At 38.3% G+C, this 21604-nt stretch overlaps 1 protein-coding gene across 5 annotated transcripts in view; it reads left to right on the forward strand.

The window, feature by feature from the left end:
- ERG (ETS transcription factor ERG) overlaps positions 1-21604 on the forward strand; it is a 175031-nt gene that overhangs the window by 129631 nt on the left and 23796 nt on the right. For 4 of the 5 annotated variants that reach the window (XM_007493097.3, XM_007493096.3, XM_007493095.3 and 1 more), the window contains 4 exons: positions 918-1069; positions 15816-16019; positions 17747-17827; positions 19833-19904. In XM_007493097.3, coding sequence (XP_007493159.1) covers positions 918-1069; positions 15816-16019; positions 17747-17827; positions 19833-19904 — 509 coding nt within the window. The remainder of the gene's footprint in view (positions 1-917; positions 1070-15815; positions 16020-17746; positions 17828-19832; positions 19905-21604) is intronic. The other variant, XM_056825972.1, reaches the window with a different exon arrangement.

Genomic DNA, 21604 nt, shown 5'->3' on the forward strand with positions numbered 1-21604 from the left:
GGACTTGGCAGCATTACAGATGAGCGAGGATTCCAGAATGGTACCCACGCTGCAAACCTCGATGACTAGCAGAATAATGAAGCCTTCGAGAGTAACAGGGAAGGGAGAAAAAGGCACAGTTTTAGGGAAGTTTAAAAGCCCAGTTCTCGATAGGCTACATTTATGATTTCTAAAGGATATCCAGTTTGAGGAGTTCAAAAGGTAACTAAAGATGCACCACAGTAGGTTAGCAGACAGGTGAGGCCTGGAACAATAGATCTGAATAATACCAGCCTAGAAATGATCACTGAATCCATGGGCGCTATTTCTCAGATGGTCAAGATTTTCCCAAAACAAGGCAAAATCAGCCTTGTAAGGAACATTTCCCAACAATCCCAACTTCTTACTTTCTGTGGATAGGGAATATATTGATACTTTTAGATTTAGTCTGGATTTCAATCATTGCAATATTAAGACTACTTTATTACTATACACTGATCTGAATATTTGAGCTGGCATATCAAAAGTGTAAACTACAGTATTACTAAAACAAATAAGTCTTTTATTTGGGGATTCTTTTATTCTTCCATAGCGTGCGCACACACACATAATATCTATATTTGGTCATTTATTTTATACCATTCTTTTCATTCTTTCCTAAATTCATCTGTTGCTACAGATAGATTTTGAAATGATTGTTTCAAAATGGAGTTATTTGAAGAAGGAGCCATGACATTTTGCTCGCTTTCTGATATATAAGAATTAAGTTAACATTACTATGAATACAACAATTCTTTTCTATTCCAATTCACAATTCCTTTCTCTATTTTTTCTATCTCTCCTCTATTGTCCTCCCACATTTTTAACCTTCTACTATATGATTTTAGATCCTTCTTGAGTATCCTATTAATTGAAGAAAATATCTTGTATTTCTCTAGGAACTCTCCTGATGACTGCAGTGTTACAAAGGGTGGGAAGATGGTCAACAGCCAAGATAATGTTGGAATGAACTATGGCAGCTTTTTGGAGGAGAAGCAAATTCTATCAACCAACATGCCGATAAATGAACGAAGGGTTATTGTGCCCGCAGGTCAGAAGTTTACAAATTTCAGTTTGGGATTTGTGATAATGTGATTTGCTGGAGAGGCCACTGGATCCGGTGTTTTGTCAGTCTAAATTGTTGTTGTGTTATTTATTCGTTTTGAGACATGGGGAAGACAAAAGACTTCTTCTTCATTTCCTTATATGTAAAATAGGTATAAAAATACTTCGACAACCTAGCCCAAATGCTTGCTGGAAAAAAAGAAAGGGTTTCGTAAACTTAAAGACATAGTATAAATGTGAACATTATGATTTTGTGAGAGAATCCTAATACATATAAAATAGTACTCACGACAGTAATCATAGTAAAGGTTGAACCGAATAATAAAGGATGCATGGCTCAAGACGCCATTCAAACTGAAAGTCTTTCCCAGTTAGTCCTCCAACATTACACTGTCAACTTACCTTCTGAATGCATTTTCTATAAACCTAGTTATTGACATGTAGTCCCCGGTTAACAATATTTGCTTTTGGAGGACGGGGGCTTTTTAGAGTCCTTGGATCAAAGTAAACACAATAAAAATTTGTTTATTGACATATTGATTTTAGTCTACAAATAATAATTTTGAATTTTTTTTATCATTTTGACAAATATCAACAAACACGAACACAAGCATAAAAAGAAAAACAAAAGGATCGTATATCAAACTATGATTCTTTCTAACATGCAGGTTTTAAAAATATTTAAGATAATCTATTTAAAATATAATTCTTTGTATCGACCTCTAAAATTTCTCTTATCATCTTTTGTACATTTAAACAATGCTCCATTGACACTTTTTTTGTCAGAAGAAGTGTTACATTTCTTTTCCACTACATCCTCCGAATCCCCAAACTCCAACTTAAAAAACAAAACAAAACCTCAAAACAAATAAAAATAGTCAAACAAAATATTGGTCATGTCTGAAAATATTTAATTCACACAACACTTCTAGTTTATCATTCTGTCAAGAGTTAGTATATATGATTCATCATTAACTGGAATCAAATCAACTTGGCCATTGAACTGATGAGTAATGAAGACACTAAAGGTTGTATTTATTTTCAATCTCAATCATTTTTATAAATTGTGTTCCTGTATTTGCTTCACTCTACATCAGTCTTTTCAAGTTTATCCATCATTTAAATTTTTATCATCCAATAGTATACAAATAGTTTTCTATAATATAATTTGTTTGACCATTTCCCAATCAATACTTTCCAGCTCTTTGCTAAAACTAAAAGTGCCACTGTGAATGGTTTTGTCTTTACCCTCTTTATTTGATCTTTAATGGGGAATGGGAGGAGAGTGGGGTTTTTTATAGTTTAATAGCTTTTGGAGTGGAATTCCAATTTTTTTCCATAACAGATTTACCAATTCATAACTTCATCAACATTTCTTTAAAAGATTGTGAGAAGATTTTGGCACATTAGAACATAGAAAACACTCCATAAACACCCCTCTGAAAAGACCTAAAAATGATAAATAAGTAACAATGATAAATAAAGCCTAATGGAATCAGCTATAATCTCCATATAATCCAGAACTACACAGAAAGGTTATGAGGATTCTGTAAAATTGCAGAGCACCGAGGTGGAAGGTGAAGCACATAATAGCTCAGTCCCACATCAGGATGCAAGGCCAATGCATTCTCAGCATGGGAAAAACCCAGGGGGCTCATCAATTATGGAATACAGAACCAGATGAATTTCCAGGAAGCCTGTACTTGAGTCCAAATCTAGGAAGTCCATGCCCAAGGACTAGGGGTTGAAACATATCAGGAAACAATCATGGACTATTCCAACTCAAGCTAGGGGTTAGCTTTAGCCACAAAATTCAGGATCCAGTGGTGCCTTAGCCACAAAATCCAGAAGTACAAGAAGGAATTTGGCTTAAACATAATCCCCTAATCCTGAAACTGAGGCTGGAATTCAAAGTAAACAGAAGGGAATGCCCATTTTAGGCTAAGACAAGCCTGAGGAGTAAAACCAGAAGACAATAATAACATCATGAATTCAAGTAGAGCTCTATAGAAAAGAATATTCTGTACAAAAGAAATAGAATAAATTAATAAGAGAGACAGAATGAGCAGCTAGAAAGGAAAAACTGCAAATTCAATGAATTTAAGAACTAAAAACTCTGCCAATTATAATGGGCTAAACAAAATATAAGCACTTCATGAGATGATAGAAATATTAAAAGAGAATGAACAGACTGAAAAAATAAGAAAACACCCCATCAAAAACAATATACCTGGAAACAAGAGTACATGCCAAAAAAAAAAAGCATGAAATATAATTGAAAGTTGCTCAGACTGTGACAGCGGGGACACGTTATAGCACTCTGTACCACAATGGAGCTTGGCCAAGAATTTGAGGAACAAAGAGATTGCTTTCAGATTTAGCCATAGGTTAGTTGCTGTCAAAGTGGAGGAGTCAAAGAAAGACAAAAAAAAAAAAACCAACTGAAATTACCAAAGATATCAGGACTGTGAGCACAAGTAGGTAAACCAACAAGGGTGATGCCAATAACAGAAGGGAAAAATGGCCTCCAGACAAAAGAAAAGATTGCAGTACTGCAAGGCATATGTCAATGATTGATAACCAATACTTTTAGGGGAGAAGAGACGTTTTATAAAGTGAGGTGGAAACCTTATCATGGAGATTGTCTAGAGGTATCTTCTGTTTAGAATGACCATTCATCCTGCCTCAACAGAAGGAGAATTCGAACTGCTGAAGGTTATTGACACTCAGAAAATGAGAAAACAGAATTTTCAAAGACTCTGGAAAAGAGAAAGGCTGACAACTCTGTGCAACTGTGCCTCATTTAAATTCAGTTCATTCCTGAGTCAAGACATCACCCTCATAATGTCATTGATCCTTTTTTAAAACAAAGGATGAACAGCCACATCCTCTCTAATACATGTAAGAGCTATACTATTTCTAGGCATGAAGCAAAAAAATTAAAAAAAAAACCCTATTAAAAAAAGAGAGAGAGGGAGCAAAATCAACAACTTGATAGCAAAGCATCTTTAAAAGCAGGAACCCCAAAGAAGTGCCTCAAAAGTTTTACTCTTCTAAAAAATACAGAGAATGAAAGACTAAAGCATAAATACCATAAACCAAAGAACAAACGTCTAGAATAGATAGAAAAGCAAACATGAGTACAATGAGGGTAAGAAATCCTTTTTAGAATAAGATGCAGAAAATAAAAAATTTTAAATAAAAAAATAAGTTTAAAGGGAGTAGAAGAATTCTACCAGACTACCTAACTCAAAGGGAAAAGAATTAAGTAATAAGATAAATGCAAGCAAGAAAAAGGAATTAAGCAAAATGTCAAAATTTGGAGAAAAGGAGAATTAAGGCCAAGGGGAAAGGAGCCAGTGGAAATACAGTTAAAATTACTAAAGAGGCATAGAAGAAGAGGTGAAAATTTTATTTGGAAATGAATAATAGAGATCAATGCAAGAAAATATAAACCTAATAACTTTAAATGTGAATTGATTAAGCATTCACATAAAAGGAAAAGGAATGACAGATTGGAAAATAAAACAAAATCCCACAACCAGTTGTTTATCAGAAATATATTTTTAAAAACAAAGACAATAAAAGTGAGATTAAAAAAACCGACTATCCATAAAGTGAATTAAAAAAAGAAGTTACAATCATGCTATCAGTTAAAGTAAAAACAAAATATTCAAAATCTAAGATGGGATAAACAAGGAAAATACATTCTTTTGAAATGAATCATAGATGGCAAATCGGTATTAAAGTTTTATATGCCCTAATATCTAAATTCATAAAGGAAACATTAACTGAACTACAAGAAGACATAGACTAACACAATCAGCGTATTTCAAAATCCTTCTCAGTTCTGAAAAGGCCTAATAGAAAGATAACAAAAAGGAAACAAAAATCTGAACAAAATTCTGGGGAAACAAGGACTAACGGACTTGTGACATTATCTAAAAAGGACTCCTAAAAATATGTCTCTCTCAGCACCACCTGTATAAAATGGAAGAAATGGTAAACATGCCCTTTAGTGGCCAAAAGGCATAAAACACAGTAGTCACTTCTGGTCTACAAGCAAAACCACAGACCCAAATACAGACTTAACAATGAAATCCTATCAAATACACGAGATAGAAGAACGAATTATAGAAATATGAAATTTGAAGGGTGAAACAAAGAGAATGTTATCTACAAAAATAGAAATATTGTTTGAAGAATGGCTTATGATGTCCACTTCCAGAGAAAGAAATGATAAATTAGAAAATCAAGATATAGTTTTACGTATATGCATATCTTTTTGTCATGTGCTTTCTATAATTATGGGGAGGGGAGGAGTTGCCTGGATATTTTGATGTAACAAATGAACGAATAAATAAATGTAAATTAAAACAATCTTTGTGCCAGTGATAACCAGATCTACCTCTCCTACCCTAAACTGGCTGCTAACCTCCAACTGTCTTGCAGACATTTTGAAGTAGAGGTCCAGGAGACATCTTAAACTTAGTGTGTTCCAAACTGAGCTCATTTTCTTTACTTCTCATCCTTCCCACTCTGAATATCCTCCTAGTTCCTTAGGCACAAGACCAAGGTCCCATTCTTAACTCTTCATTACCTCAGCCCTCATATCCAATCCATTAGCTAGGGCTTTGGAACACATTTCAAGTCTGCCCCCTTCTCTCTTCTGGCACTACCACCTCTCTGGACCATACCGTCATCACCTCACTACTGGATCATGAAAACAACCTACGAGTGAACCTGCCTCCTATCTCCCCACTCTAATTCATCCTACCATTAAGCCAACAAAGTGATTTTCCCAGTTGTGTAGGTCCAGCCATGTTGTTTGCATGCTCAATAAACTCCAGTGCCTCCCTTTTATCTCCAGGATCAAATATAAAATCCTCTGATGTCACAGAATCTTCCTACTTTTCTAGTCTTTTTATTCCTTGATCCACTCTTCATAATCCTTGATTAATTAACATTCATTTCCTTGCTATTTTATAAACAAAATACTTTGCCAGTTCCAAGAATTTTCTTTGACTATCCTTCTTTCCTGGATTTCTCTCCCTCCTCATTTCTCCCTCATAGCTTCTCTGGCTTGTAAGTGGGATTTTGCCCAGAGAGGAGCTGGGCAGCACTCTGCCCAGACAGGGAAGAAGTTTCTCTGGGGGTTAGTTCAGCAGCTCACACAGAATAACCTACATATCATCACCCCGGGGGTTCTCCTCAATTCCCCTTTTTATAGGCTTCTTTTAAGTGCCTACTAAAATCTCATCCTCTACAGGAGGGCTTTCTCGACCTTTAAAAAATTATTATTTCTTATTTATTTCATGTTAATCAGGAATATAGCTTGTTTTTATATATTCACGTGCTTATTGTCTCTCCAATTAGATTGTGAGCCCCTCAGGAGTGCATGCCTTGTGTTGCTTTTTTCTGTATCCCCTGAACTTAGTTCAGTGACTGGCACATAGTAAGCACTTAATAAATGTTTCCATTTTTGACTTTTTGAAACATGGAATCCAAATTTTTTGTTTGGTCATAGTTTTCATGGAGTACAATGATTCTTAAATTATCTCATTCCTTTCCATGTCATTTAAAAATTATAAATACTTTTTCTTTTTTCTAATCTTTTAGTTTTATTCCATTGTCTCCTCTTTTCTCCTGAGGTTATTAAGGAGTCATTAATTTTTTTAACCATTTTAACTTTCACAAAATCTTTTACTTGGACAATATTTTCTTCCTTCTTTTCCAAATGGATTATTTTCCTTCTAAATATTTTCTTCATAGTTCTCATTTAACTTAAAATTTGCTTTTAAAAATTTTCTTACTTCATTTCTTCCAAGTACTCTTCTAATTGTTAAGACTTTATTAATTCTTTTTTTGCCTGAGGTCATGTGCATAGGTTTTGTAGAGCTACTTTTTTGTATGCCTCTTGACTTATAGTATTTCTTCATAATAATCAGGTTCTGCTTGAGTGAGGGTGCAGTTGTAGTTGGATAGAATACTTTTAATGTGTACTCAGCAATCACAGTTGCTGACTTTTACTGTAGTCAATAACAACATGAACGTTAGTTGAGGAGGCAGATGATGGGAGTAATCTAGGGTTGGAGTTTGATTTCTGAAGAATTCAAGAGTAGATGACAAAGTAGAATTGAATTTGTTCATTATGGAATTGTTGATTAGAATCAAGACTTGAAAGGGAAGAAAATGAAATTAGATCAGGAACATTATGGCATGGAGAAATTAGAGGGGGAAGAATAGCTTTGAGAGAGGTGAGGCACAGAGAAATATGGCAGTATGATATAATCAGATGGATGAATGTCAGTTTTTCATTAAGAAAGTGGAACACTGATGGGTAATCATGAGATTGAGATTATGATCATCCAAGTGTATGGCTGAAGTTGAAGGAGTAGGAAATAGAGACATCTCAAGGAGACTGAAGAACGGAAAGGTTAAGGAGCTTGAAGTAGCACCAAAATGAGTTTCATTAGGAAGCAGGTGCTAAACTCTTTGAAAAAAGAAAGATGGATAACCTGGAGACTGATGCACAACAGCATTTATGATTTGAATAGAAGAGAAAATTTATAGAGCAGAAGAGAAAAATTTTATAAAGTACATAAAGCTGGAAGAGTTGCTGAATGTTGGGTCAAAAAGGAAGTATGAACAGGGACAAGAGTGGGCCGAGTCAAACCAGTGGTTATAGTGGAGATAGTTAGGAATGTATTATGATCTGGGGGGATTCCAAATCTAATGAAGTCAAGTGGACGGAAGGAATATGAGGTAAAGGGATCCAAGGTAAAGGGAAGTTTCTGAATAGGAATTCCAGAAAGAACAATGAAAGCAGGGACACAATTTGAATGGGCCATACTTAGGATAAGATTAAGGATATAGGTTTTTCTGATGCGGTCAATTATTGAATAATACCTATATTGAATAATGGCCAATAATTGAATGATAGGGAGAGTAGCAGTTAGTGGTAATTTCTTGTTATTGTTCAATTATTTTGATTGTTTCCAACTTTTTGTGAACCTATTTGGGCTTTTCTTGGCAGAGATATTGGGATGATTTGCCATTTCTTTCTCTAGCTCATTTTACAGATAAGGAAAATGAGTCATATTTAAGTGACTTACCCAGGGTCACACATCTAGTAAATGTCTGAGGCTGTATTTAAACTTCAGGATTCCTGACTTCAGGCCTCTACCACCTTCAGGCCTGAGTAGTTTCTTGGGTAGTGGGTTATCAGAAGGTAGCAGATGAATAACAGTGTTTACAGTCTTCAAGACTTCCAAGAAGAGTCTAGAGATAATGGATCTTATTCCCTTTTGCCTGTTCCTCCAATATGACTGTGGAGATGAAGATTCAGCAATGTACTGCTCAGATACCCTCCACCACTGGCAGAGGGTGGGAAGCGAGCCTTTAGTTGAGTAACAGTATCTCGCATGATGCCTGACCTAGAATGAGAATGGATTCATGCATGCATGCATATGTAAATGAGTAGTAAAAGGCATTCGATGCTCTATGGGCATTGAAGAAAGAATTCCTTGTGATGGTCAGTCTCTTTCTCTATTGCTTAATATTGCTACGGTTATTCAGTTGATGTAAGAGTATGTGTTGTGGCTGATTTTGCAAGTTACAGTTCTTTCAGTTATGTGCCAAGTTTCACCTGCACATACAAAAGCCCAAAGATCTTGATTGCATAATCTTAGTTCCCCAGTGATGCTATGGAGCTCTCGAAGTTGGTGTCATCCCCACCTCACAAAATTCATTATAATTAGAATGTAAGTTTCTTGAGAGAAGAGATTGTTTTAATCGTAGCATCGATCCACAGTGACTTGTGGAGATTTAGATGGTTCTTGATTGATGGATTACTAAGTATTATTGCTAGCAGTAACTCCTGCTGTATCATTTGGGTAGCAAAAGAGAACATGAAACAAATCATGAATAAGAAAATTATATAGGCAATGTGGACTAGGAGTTGACTTCATCAGTGTGGTGAATTTTAAATCTCTCTACGTCTTAGTTGAGAAATACTAGATGAGCATCCATTCAATGTGGCCACAATGGCAGAATTATCTGATCGTAGGTCTAGACCTAGAAGGAAACTGAGCGGTCCAATCTAGACCGACTGCTCACTTTCCAGTTGAGGAGACTGAGGATGAGGAAGATTGAGGGAGTTACTGACAGACACACAACTAGTTAATGTCACAAGAAGAACTTGAATCGAGTTGTCCTCATCTCCAAGCTCAGTAGTTTCTCTACTGCATCAAAATGCCTTTAGGAAGCTTAAGTAGTTTGGTCCTATTCCAGGCAAGGAGCAAATTCACTTAGACATGAAAGGTCTCTAGTTTGTGATAAAAATTCAGATATTTGTGGGATTCACATGCTTAGGATACTCATTTATTTCTGTTTTTATCTTTGATAATTTAGATGAGTGATTCCTACAATTGGTAGGAATCATATTCAAAATCACAATTCAGTCTCCCTAACTTCCTAAGGAAATTCTCCAAATAGACTCAAAATAAGTCCAGTGTGTAACGTGCTCTGCCTTTGCCAATAAATACCTCACCTGTCGCCCTTTGCAAAAAGGAGGAAACATTACAAAGAACTTTGAACCTCTTTGGGGCTCACTGAGATATGGCCAGATGCATAGATTTATGCCATACATTAATTCATTGTAAAGGTCATACATCAGAGCAATCACTGAACTAAACTCAAAAACACAAAATAGTTTTAATTGAATATGTTGAAGGATTCTGTGAATTTTAATTAATTAGCAGTTTCTTATTGAATAAATCACCAAAATTATTTGACTCTTCCAGGATTGAACCTCCTGTTTTCTTTCTTGCCATTCCTAGACTGCCTCCCCCCGCCCCTTACCATCCCCTCTGCACATCAATGGAAAAAGTCTTCCTAGTCTTTATTTGGTTCAGAAGAGTCATCACAGACATAGCCAGAAATAACTCGAGCAAAACGTGAGCTGTCTGCCTTTGATTCTGTTATAACAACATAAAAGTCTGAATTCACGTTTGTAGTGAAAGGAGCAGTTTAGAGGGAGTTACAGGATAAGATCATTGGCCGATGATGTGGCGTTGACTTTGGGTTACAAGCCTGCTGTGCCCAACAAGATCTCCTCTGCCCAGTTTTGTCTTGTCTGTGCTCGCTGGGAGCTTCTCTGGCAGTGGGCTAGCAAAGAGGAAGGTAGGCGCCGACCACCTTTCTTGCAGCCTCGCTCAGGTTACTCAATGACACGAGCATTGCAATAGACTCTGGATTTTCGTAGGTCCTGACATTTGGAAACTTTCTTTTCTTTTGACAGAAACGATTTTTAGTTCCCCAAATGAAATACAGTAAGTGGTGCATTACCAAACTCCTGACTGTCCGACTTCTACCCTGAGCCTGTGCGTATATTCTGGCAGATGGCAAGCATGTGCAGTCTGACAAATGCTAGTAACCAGCGAGGTGGCCAGCCCTCGATTTGGTGACAAGATGCTAGTCGTCGGCTCCTTTTTCTCACCCCCCAAATATTAAACTAGAAATGCAGGCACTTCACCTTGGGGAGGCACTTCAAGGAGTAGAATTCAGCCAACTCAGCTCCAGTCAGCAGGATCCACTACTATTCAAGACAACACACGCACACGCACACACACGCACACACGTGTGCACACACACACACCTGCAAGAAGTAGACTCAACAGATGGGAAAGACTAAAGTCTGACATACAATCATGCAGCCAAATCAGGGCCAGAAACAAATGATATTGTGGATAAGGTGATGTTAAACCAACTATGAAAATCCAATCTTGCCTTGTCATGTCTTTATAATGTGAAAGCAAATTAAACTAGCCATGGAGCAATCAAATAGCCCAAACAATGATGGGTGGTGCCTTGAAAGTTCTAAGAGGAGGTCAATTCCAGTTACTCCAAGGTTGAGCTTTCCAAGGCGGACTCCCTTACAACATATGAGAGGTCACAAATGAGTATGGGGTCAGCAGAGGCTGGAATGGCCACAGAAGGTCTGCTATTGCTGTTACATGTAAGATTTAATACCGTATCTCTGGCATGTATAGAACATAGAGGCAAACATCAAGGCAATCAAGTTACTCTGCAAAGCATTTGTTAAATGTACCAAGAAATTGGTGATACCAACACAAAACCACGCCTTGCCTTCACTGAATTTGCATCATGCTGAACAATGAATGGGCTGGAGAATGCTTTGAGCGGAAAACGTAAACTGATCTCGCCATTATTATTATTGCTGTCATCTTTGTTATCAGGCTCTTTTTAAAAAGAAGTGTTGAATTGCTACTTAAAAAGAAACCCAAATTCCCACCACCAAAATGAAATTCCGTCGAAGCCATTAGAGGTGCATTGAGGAAGAATAGAATCACCGCTCTAGTCCATCCTCCCCACCACCCATTCGTTAAGTAAAGGAACCACAACAAGTGAAACTGGGTCCTGCCAGGGGTCACACGTAGTCAGCGTCAAAGTTGGATTTTACTCTGGGCTCTTTGACTCCAGAGCCAGCGTTCTTGAATTCTCTTTGAAACTGCAGCATTTAGGAAAAGGAAAATGAAAGAGGAAATGAGGGAAGCCTGTTTAGTTGTGGCGGAACAGCTCTCCTCGCCCATTGCTGCTTTCCTGAGCTCACGTGGTCTTTCCTCGGAATCCAGGGTTCTTATGGGAAATCTTGCTTCAAACATGCCCCGGCTTAAGCTCTCCAGTACACTTCAATTTCACAAGTGCCGAAATGATGAGTTGTCGCCATTCAAGTTTGAAGAACGTTGTGTTATTGAGCTAGAACATTGTCTTTAGCCATTCTTGACTTTTTCTTACAAATGAAATGCTTTTCATATACTATGAAGAAGTGATGTAGTTCACCTCCAAAAGCTTATTCAACACAGTATTAATATTGGTCCAACTTTGGAGTATTCATTGCAGCATTATAAGATGCTCACTGGAATTCTAAGCTTCATTCATTGCTTGTTCTCTTTCCAATTCAAGTACCACCGGCTGACTTAGCTCAATCTTTTAGCGTATTTTTTAGTAATTGTAGCCGCACTTGGAGGCTGTTTTTTAAAGTAACACAGAATGTTCTCAGAGCAGGGATGTGGGAATCACTGCGAAAAGTTCCAGAGAGCCGTTGCATGCGGTCTTGCATGATCCCACAAGGATCTTCCTCAACGTAGGAATCGGTTAGCTGGAAGTATCACTGTGCCTATTTTTCTCTAAGCTGTGTCCTGAGGAAGAGATTTCCTTTTGGACTAACCACAGTATAAATTCAACGATCACTTCCTAAAGCAGACTTGGGAGTTGTTCTTTTTTAACCCTTTCCTTCTGTCTTGGAAGCATTACTACGTATCATCAATTCCAGAAGAGTAGTAAGGGTTAGGCAGTTGGGGTTAAGTGACTTGCCCAAGGTCACACAGTGAGGAAATGTGTGAAGCCAAATTTGAACTTAGCCCTGGTTCAATATCCCCTGAGTCGCCTCCCTGACCTAAGCAGACTTACTTCCCTTAAGATCATACTACTAAATGATATTCCCCATCAAGCACATTCTAATGTCTATCCAACTTGAATAGAACTTACACAACATCTAGTATTACTGATCACTCCTTATTCTCTAGAAGCTGAGAAGCAAATGCCTGAAGTCTTCTGTTCTCACCTTCATCCTTCTGTTGCACTTCACGGTACCTCAACCTTGATGATCTCAGAAGAGTGCACCATCCAGGGCTACAATATAATATGCCGGGAGAATGGTGGCACATAGAGACAGAAGAGCAAAACGTTCCGAAAGTGCTGGCACATTCTGCAAGGCAGCAACCTTTTTTCCTGTTCAATTTCGGATCCAAGTTGCGAATCCGTGAAAAATGTATTAAGTGCTTCCTATAAGCAAAGTATCGTGCTAAAATCGTCCTAATAATTTTATTGATGATGATAATAAAACTAGCATTCATTTAGCACCTACTATGTGCTAGGCACTTTGCGAAGTGCTCTCATTAGATCCTCACAACAGCCCTGGTAGGTAAGAGCTTTCGTTATCTCTAAGAACACCGAGCTTCTCCTTGCACCTCTTAAACACTCAGTCTGTAGTTATCAACTGACTGAATAAAAATGGAAGCTAATAATAAAGGCAGTTGGGCCATTTGGTATATAAGAAATGCTAATAGAACTAGGCTAGGTTAATGATTGTGAATCGTCAGGGATATTCTCGGACATCTGTGATGTATGAGCATAACTTCACAGTAACTAGTTTAGTTTACTTCAAGCCAGTTGTCTCCACTGCATTTCTAAATGTTTTTCTACCAGCATCACTAATTGAAAAAAAGAATCTAACGTGCACACATGTATTTGTGCCTTTGATGGTCGATTGGGGGGTGAAGAAGCACATAACCAAGGCTTGGATATAACTTAAGATAGTTGCATTTTTATAGCCAAAAGCAATTTCTTTACATGAAAGACAAACTTTGGAGGGCGGAGCCAAGATGGAGAAGGTATCCAGTCACGCGTGGTTTTACCGTGGTCTTCTTCAAGAACATTAAGGCAGCACGGCAGCGTAGACAGAGAGCCAGATCGGGAGTCTGGAACACCTCTCTTCAAGCCCTTCTGCTGACGTGTGCTGGCCATGTGACTTCTCACAAGTGGAGATCTCCGTGTCCCAGGCACTTCTCTAAGGCTAATTTACAGAGCAGCTGCTCATTTGCATTGCTTGATAAGTTCCCAGGAGCAGTGATATAACAGATGCTCTGCAATATTTTTAAAATGGTAAATATTTATGTTGTATTTTAAAATTCACAATTCTTTGCTCTTGTTAGACATTTCTCCAGTAAGATTTCTGAAAGTGGATATTCAAGGTGTCTGTGGTACGTTTAGGCTTATAAAACCACCGTGTCTTATTGACTATAAGACTCTTCCGCCTGATTTTAAAATCTACGTCGTTTCTTTAATTTGCTCGTAGAAGGGGAACACCACTAGCTCGTACTCCTTTTTTAATAAAACATATAAGAAGGGGGAAATCTGTGGTTTGGGAATCCTGGAATTTGCTGTAAGTTACTGGGTTTCCCCAGCCTTCACTTCTTTTCAATTGACTCAAATACCTTTCCTAAAGCTGTCATCTTAGTTTGGACTCATAGTCCATTATGTCCTTTATTTGATCGTGTATTCGAGGAATATCATGGCTAATAATGTTCTAAAGGTATTTTATTTAGTAAGTTGAGGGGGAAATGTCCTTAAATCCTCAGAACAAGATGTATTTGGCAAATGGAAAAATTCATCAGCAATATAATATGTACACAGGGGTGTGTGTGCTTTTTTTCACTCCTGGGTACTTCAGGGACAGGAATTTGTTTATTGCGATTTAGCGAAGAGGCTATTGTTTTCTCAAATTCATCAAACTATTGTGCTTTGGTTGCCACAGTCCAAATTATTTGTATTCTAATATTAATCCATATTCTATTAAAGAAATAGAATTCTGACCCGTAGGATCACTATGGAACAAGGTTATTCTTGCTTCTCCACAGAAAAAGAACTGCGCCAATTCGGAAATCACTCTCTACAGCTCCCTCATCTTGATAGTCTCTCCTAAACCACTGGCATCCTCTCAGTTCTCATTTTTATGCACAAAGAAAGACACAAAGAAAGTTAAAAACAATTAAGATCGACCTCATCTTTAAAGGATGCCTCCTTCAAAGTACTATTGACAACAGCATAAAGAAACAGAAAACAGAGTTCAAATATTAGTCCTCTTAGACAAAAGGGGAGAGGAAAGAGGGAAAGAGAAGTCATTCAATTAGGAGAAGAAACATCTTATCTTAAGGTGATATAGTAACTGGTATCGTGCTTTAGTAACTTAAGCACGTGACTTGGGGTCACTAAAATGTGGATTCAAATTCTGCCTCAACTATGTAACCATCTAATGTAAGCCTGGACAAGTCACCCTGGACCTCGTTTTCCTCTCATTTAAAATGGGGAAGTTACAACTCTGAATCTGTTATCCTATGAGGTGCAGGTTTCTATTTCAACTGAGTAGTCCTTTTTCCCAGGGCAACATTGGATCATTTCCTCTCTTTGAAGAGTAGGAATGAGCCCACCTAGTATGGCAATGGAGTGTGACTAGATTGCTTGCATCATGTAAAATGTTTTCAATAGCCCAAAGCATGTGTTTTACAACTAAGGAATGCGAAGTGCCTACATTCTTCAAGCTCAGATTTGTAAAATAGGAAAATGTACTTTTAAAAATGCACTCGAGTCAGATATCTGGCCAACTCTTGGGTTCAGGAATTGGTACTGTCCATTTCATTCAAAGTCTGTTGCTAAGAATTAATAATCTTTTACATGATTCCAACTTCCAGTGTTTGTTTGTTTTCTTCCATTTCTGAAGGTTTTAGGACCTGTATTTTTACAGTAGGTTTTTATGTAGATTTGTTAATAAGTTTGGTAAAAGATATGATATATAGTGATGCTACCAATTATTTCAATCTCTGAAATTATATCTGTCACAAAGTTTCAGTTATCCACTCTGGTGATGTGGAGGAGTCATGTGAAAGACTCAAAGCCTACAAATGGTTCATGCATGATAACCTCTGAATTCGAACGATAGTTTATTTGGATTTTTAATAAGTCAGTTTTTGTACTCATGGACCTGCCCAAGATGTGCAGTCGTGTCCATTAGGCGAGCATATCCTGGGGACCAGGCGCTTGACTTCAGTTCAAATAGCTGTTCACAGTTCTTACTTTGTGGAACATTTCAGATCCTACATTGTGGAGCACCGACCACGTCCGGCAATGGTTAGAATGGGCTGTGAAAGAATACGGTCTTCCAGATGTCGACATCTTGCTATTCCAGAACATTGATGGGAAGGACCTGTGTAAGATGACCAAAGACGATTTCCAAAGACTCACTCCGAGTTATAACGCTGATATTCTTCTCTCCCATCTTCACTACCTCAGAGAGAGTAAGACAATTTCCTTTTAGGTGACAAAACTTCCAAAAAATGTTCATGTGTTGAAAATATTTCCCTTATTTAACCTATTTTTGTTTTATGAAATATATACTATATATAAATATAGTCATGGGATCATGTATGGAAATATTTAAAATTTGAAGAGACTTGGAGGAGATTTTGTGTCTACAGCAGGGGTCCCCAAACTCTTTACACAGGGGCCAGTTCACCGTCCCTCAGACCGCTGGAGGGCCAAACTATAAAAAAACTATGAACAAATCTATATACTCTGTCTGGGATAGCAGAGGCTGCAGGCTTGCTGGGATGGACTGTCCCACCTTGCACAGCCCATCCCCACCACCACTATACCGGGCAGCAGGATACACAGTGCGGAATCCCCTCCCCCAGATCCCGCTCACCCCGCTGACGTCTCTCATGGTGCAGCCACATAATCCTCTGTGAGGCTCCTCGTTCTCCTTCAGCTACTCTCAGAACAAGGTGCCATGCAAAGGATGATGTCATCGGAAGTAGTACTGTATGTGAGTGACGCTGTTCTTTGTGGCACCGCCACATACATCACTCCAGGATGTATCTGCATCCTGTGCTCCTCTCACTGACTACCAATGAAAGAGGGGCCCTTTCTGGAAGTGCGGTGGGGGCCCCCAATGTAGGCTCTACATTTTACAGATGAGTAACTGAGTCCTAAAGAATTTAAGTGAGTGATCTATGATCACAAAGTAAGTGTCAGAGGCAAGAGTTGACCCCAAGCCCTCGGTAGCTCTTCTGTTCTTTCGATTCCCCCAACCCAGTTTCCTTTACTTGAACTAATTCCATTACTGAAGAAAACAAAATGTGAATGAAATAGTTCCTCATCACCAAATCATGAAGTTAGAGGTAGAAGAGACTTTAGAGATACAATCCAACCTCCTCATTTTACAGACAAGGAAACTGAGTCCTACAGAGGTGAAGTGATTTGTCTAAAGTCACACAATTGGTAAGTGACAGAACTAAAGTTAGAATCTGGGTTTTCTTAATACAGATGTGGGGCTCCTCTTCTAACATGGCGTCACCACTTAGCTGAAAAAAATACACAATTCTGAACACAAACAACATGTAAGGAAAAGGCTCCTACACAGTTGGAAGTAAGGTGTTTTTCCCACTCAATAGGTCAACAGAACTCACATTTGGACTAAATCTGAGGAACAAATTATTGGCACAGTAAAAAACCATGAAATTCAGATGACTTAAATGACAAGAGAAAGAAAGGATAGAGCTTATTAGTTATAAAAAGATTCATAGATTGAGACTTTTTATTTTTAAAACTTCAAGCAGAATTAAAGGGAAAATATACTGAAAATCGTTTGCTTTGTCTGAAATCAGATGTTTACTCCTTAAATGAAGAGTTTTAAAATATGAACAGGGGCGATTAGGTGGCCCAATGGATAAGGGTGCCAAGGCTGGAATCAGAAAGACCAGAGTGCCCTGAGCAAGCCACTTAGTCCCTGTCTGCATGAAACTGGAGAAAGAAATAGCAAACCCTTTGGTATCCTGGCCAAGAAAACCTCATGAACATGGGTCCACGGGGTCATGAGAGACTAGCAGGACTCAGGAAAACCAACGTACTAACAAGAAATAGGACGTGTTTGATGGTCCTTGAAACTGACACCTAAACATAAAGAAGTTGATTTGTTAAAGAGAATTTTCATTTTTTTCATTTTGGCAATATTTCTATTTTGTAGCTCCTCTTCCACACTTGACGTCAGATGATGTTGATAAAGCCTTGCAAAACTCTCCTCGGTTAATGCACGCTCGAAACACAGGTAATGCTAGACTTGTTCCCAATCCTTAAGAATATCTGCATTTTTTAAAGCATGGGATTCCTGGGGGCGATGCTTGGACACTTTGGCAGGGACAGCATTTTTGGAGACATACTTTGCCGTGATAAATGGAAGCCAAATTCTTCTCCAATGATAGACACAACATACGTACATCTAAAGGAAGAAAAGGTCTTCTAAACTTTTTAAGTAAGGATGAGATGGAGGGAAGTAAAGCGAGGTATAGTGGAAGCCTTGGCCCAAAGGTTCATTTAACCAGCTGTGCATAATTAATTCTTTTTAGGTCATAAATGCTGGAAAATGACTTTTCTATATACTGATCTATAGAGAATGAAAAGCGTGTCCGAAGCATTTTAAATTCACCTTAAGAAATCAGGTCCCACTTCCCTGTTCCCTGTGAGCATTTCCCTTTATTCAAAAAGGATTATTCGATGGATTTAGTTGGCAATTTTCCCCCTTTGATTTCTCACAACTTCAGATTATATGAAATGGCAATTTTTCATATTGTGTCATATTAAGGGAAATCTCCATGTGCATTGAACAACTTAACTCTGACTGAATGCTCAATGTTCTGGCAGCACTATTTTCGATGTCCAAGTCCGACAAAGGTCCCATCAAAAATGTGGATATCATGCTTCATGTTACCTAAGTTTTTTATCCTTTATGTTATTTCTATTTGCAGTGTTAGTCCATTGTTCTTTTTGTGTCTGTGCATACGTGTGTGTATATAAGCAATGAAACTTGATAATAAAATTATCTGTTCAATTTCATAAACTATCTATAAGTGGCTACTCTGTGAATGGAATCAATGAGAGCTGACAGGACCCAGTCGTCCTGGAAATCATCAAACAAAAAAGTTTTACGAGAAAATGTGCGATCATGAGAGCGCCTATAGAGATACACAGGAACCATGTATGTTTGCACATGCCTACATGTTGCCGTATTCCTGAAACGTGCTTCAATTTGTTTCATAGGTTATTAGGGTAAAGAAAACGCGATCCTTTAGAAGCTAATATTTTTAGTTTTGTTTGAATCTTGATTGTTTACTTTGTTTTCAAGACCCCAAATGGTATGCTTTTGGGGAAGAAAAATAGAAAGTTATGAGATGTCAAAATATCTTAAGCATATATTATTCTTGTGCCTATTAATGACTCGGAATAACAAACAAATGAAAAACAACCATTTTCCTGCTAAAGAGAGAAATCTGTGACCCCAAACCTTTCTCTTTTCCATAGTTTTCTCATTTAAAGCTTTTGGGAGGTAAGTAACAATTTCAAGTCATCTGTGATTTCCCATTTTGGAATATCGCTAAATGTAGAAACTACTCAAGGAACTACTTCTTTTTTTTTTTTTACACCCTTACCTTCTGTCTTGGAGTCAATACAAGGCAGAAGAGTGGTAAGGGCCAGGCAATGGGGGTCAAGTGACTTGCCCAGGGTCACACAGCTGGGAAGTGTCGGAGGCCAGATTGGAACCTTGGACCTCCTGTCTCTAGGCTTGGCTCTCCATCCACTGAGCCATCCAGCTGCCCCCATCAAGGAACTATTTCTAAAAGCCTGACAGACAAAACTCTAGCCTGGATGAATTGAATTCTAAGATATTTTATTTGCTTTGCAGCCTCAAGCAAACAGAAGGAAGAAAAAAATATCATATACACATTTGGATAGAAAATTGAATTAATTTTTAAATATATTTATATAAAGCATTTTAAATTCTTTTTAAAAAATGACCCAAAACACTATATAATATTCTACAAGTGTTTGCACGCTTTGAGAAATTTTCTTCCTGTTCCATTTATTGCTAATGCCTCGGTCAGGAAACTACGAAGTCAGACAAAAAGCACTTTGTCATCGATGTAATAAAGACTTCACTTTGGAATCTGTTCGTGGCTCCAGGAGTTGACATTCATCTTTTCTATTGTGGCTGTTCATAGTTTACATGACCGTGAGACTTACAGAAGGCCATCACTTGTTTTATCTTTCGCCTGCAGGAGGAGCCACTTTTATTTTTCCAAACACGTCAGTATATCCTGAATCCACACAAAGAATTGCGTCTAGGCCAGGTATGACATTTTCAGTTGGGTGATTCCTTTATGACCTCTTCATTAGGATGTTGTTTCATACTCAGGTGATGTGGGATGCCTTAGGAACCCCCCATCCCCCCCCCCACACACACACACCTGTACGATGCACATAGTACTATCCTGGAAGTCTTAATGGACTTTTATTGGTTTTTAAGAACAAGTCCAAGCGACAAATGAAGTAAAAAATCACATCAGTCTTAAGAACGACTTGAATTATGTTACATAACTCTGGAGAAAGAGAGACAATGATTTTAGTTTATGTAGCATTTAGCTATCTCTTTTAGTTCTTTTGAGAGACAGAGAAAAGAGAGACAGAGACAGAGACAGAGACAGAGGGGGGGGAGAGAGAGAGAGAGAGAGAGAGAGAGAGAGAGAGAGAGAGAGAGAGACAGAGAGACAGAGAGACAGAGAGAGACAGAGACATGGGGGGAGAGAGGGAGAGACAGAGACAAAGAGACAGACAGAGAGAGGGAGAGAGAGAGAGAGAGAGAGAGAGAGAGAGAGAGACAGAGAGACAGAGAGACAGAGACAGAGACAGAGAGAGACAGAGACATGGGGGGAGAGAGGGAGAGACAGAGACAAAGAGACAGACAGAGAGAGGAGAGAGAGAGAGAGAGAGAGAGAGAGAGAGAGAGAGAGAGAGAGAGACAGAGACAGAGACAGAGAGAGACAGAGAGACAGAGAGACAGAGAGAGAGAGTTCTTTAATCCTGGAAGGAAGCATCGAGTTCAGTTTTTCAGTGACTGGCTTCACAGGGTGAAGCCAAGATCAGTGTGGGAGGTAGGGAAGACTTGGGCAAGTGAAGGGAAAGAAAGGATAATGGCAGGAAGCAGGATGTGAAGCTGGCCTCCGAGTCTGTTGATGGTTTTTAACAAGTATATACCTAATTAACACGAATGCATTGGGGAAGCAACCAAAAAGAAGTGCATTTAACTTCACCAATGCTTTTGGTTATGTCTGAAATACAGAGTTGCCAATACAACGTGCCATTAACCTAACTAGTAAGGAGAGTTTGTACTGCATGATGACTAAAAAGAACACTGAACTCATTCTCGTGACTAAAATATGATTTTTAGGGGAAAGTAGAGCGCGTAATGTGCGTGGTGTTAGATGGGAGAGTATCTGGGAATGGACTAATATCCGTTTTTAATCATTGAAGACGAAGATCTGGCATAAATTGCCTGCAGTGGAGACAGAATAAAACGTACACATTTGGCCTAACTTCTTCCATAAGATCACTGACATCAAAATATGTGTCCACAGTGTACCAGAGCTATATGTGCAAGACCCTTTAAGGAAATTTAGTTTACATAGACTCATAGACTCAGCTTATGAAAGAAGCGACAGAGCGCGAATCTTGAGGAGCCAGCAACTTTATGCACAACAAGATATTTTTGCAAAGTATAAACTTAGTAAGGAAAGTAAAGAATACCCCAGAACCATGGAGTTAAAAGGAACTTCAGAGGCCCAAGAATTCAATTAGAACCTGAACAGAAATCCCCTCTACAGCATGTTCAAGGGATGCTCATCTTGTTCTTTTACCTGTAGTGAGGATAAACTTATTATCTTCCACAACTTATTTCACTTTTGGATTATCATGAGATTTGCCTTAAATAACCTTTTTGGGATAGCTAGGTGGGGCAGCGAATTGACTGCTGACCTTGGAGTCAGGAAAACTC

Source organism: Monodelphis domestica, chromosome 4 (genome assembly GCF_027887165.1).
Source record: "Monodelphis domestica isolate mMonDom1 chromosome 4, mMonDom1.pri, whole genome shotgun sequence".
Classification (NCBI taxonomy): domain Eukaryota; kingdom Metazoa; phylum Chordata; class Mammalia; order Didelphimorphia; family Didelphidae; genus Monodelphis; species Monodelphis domestica.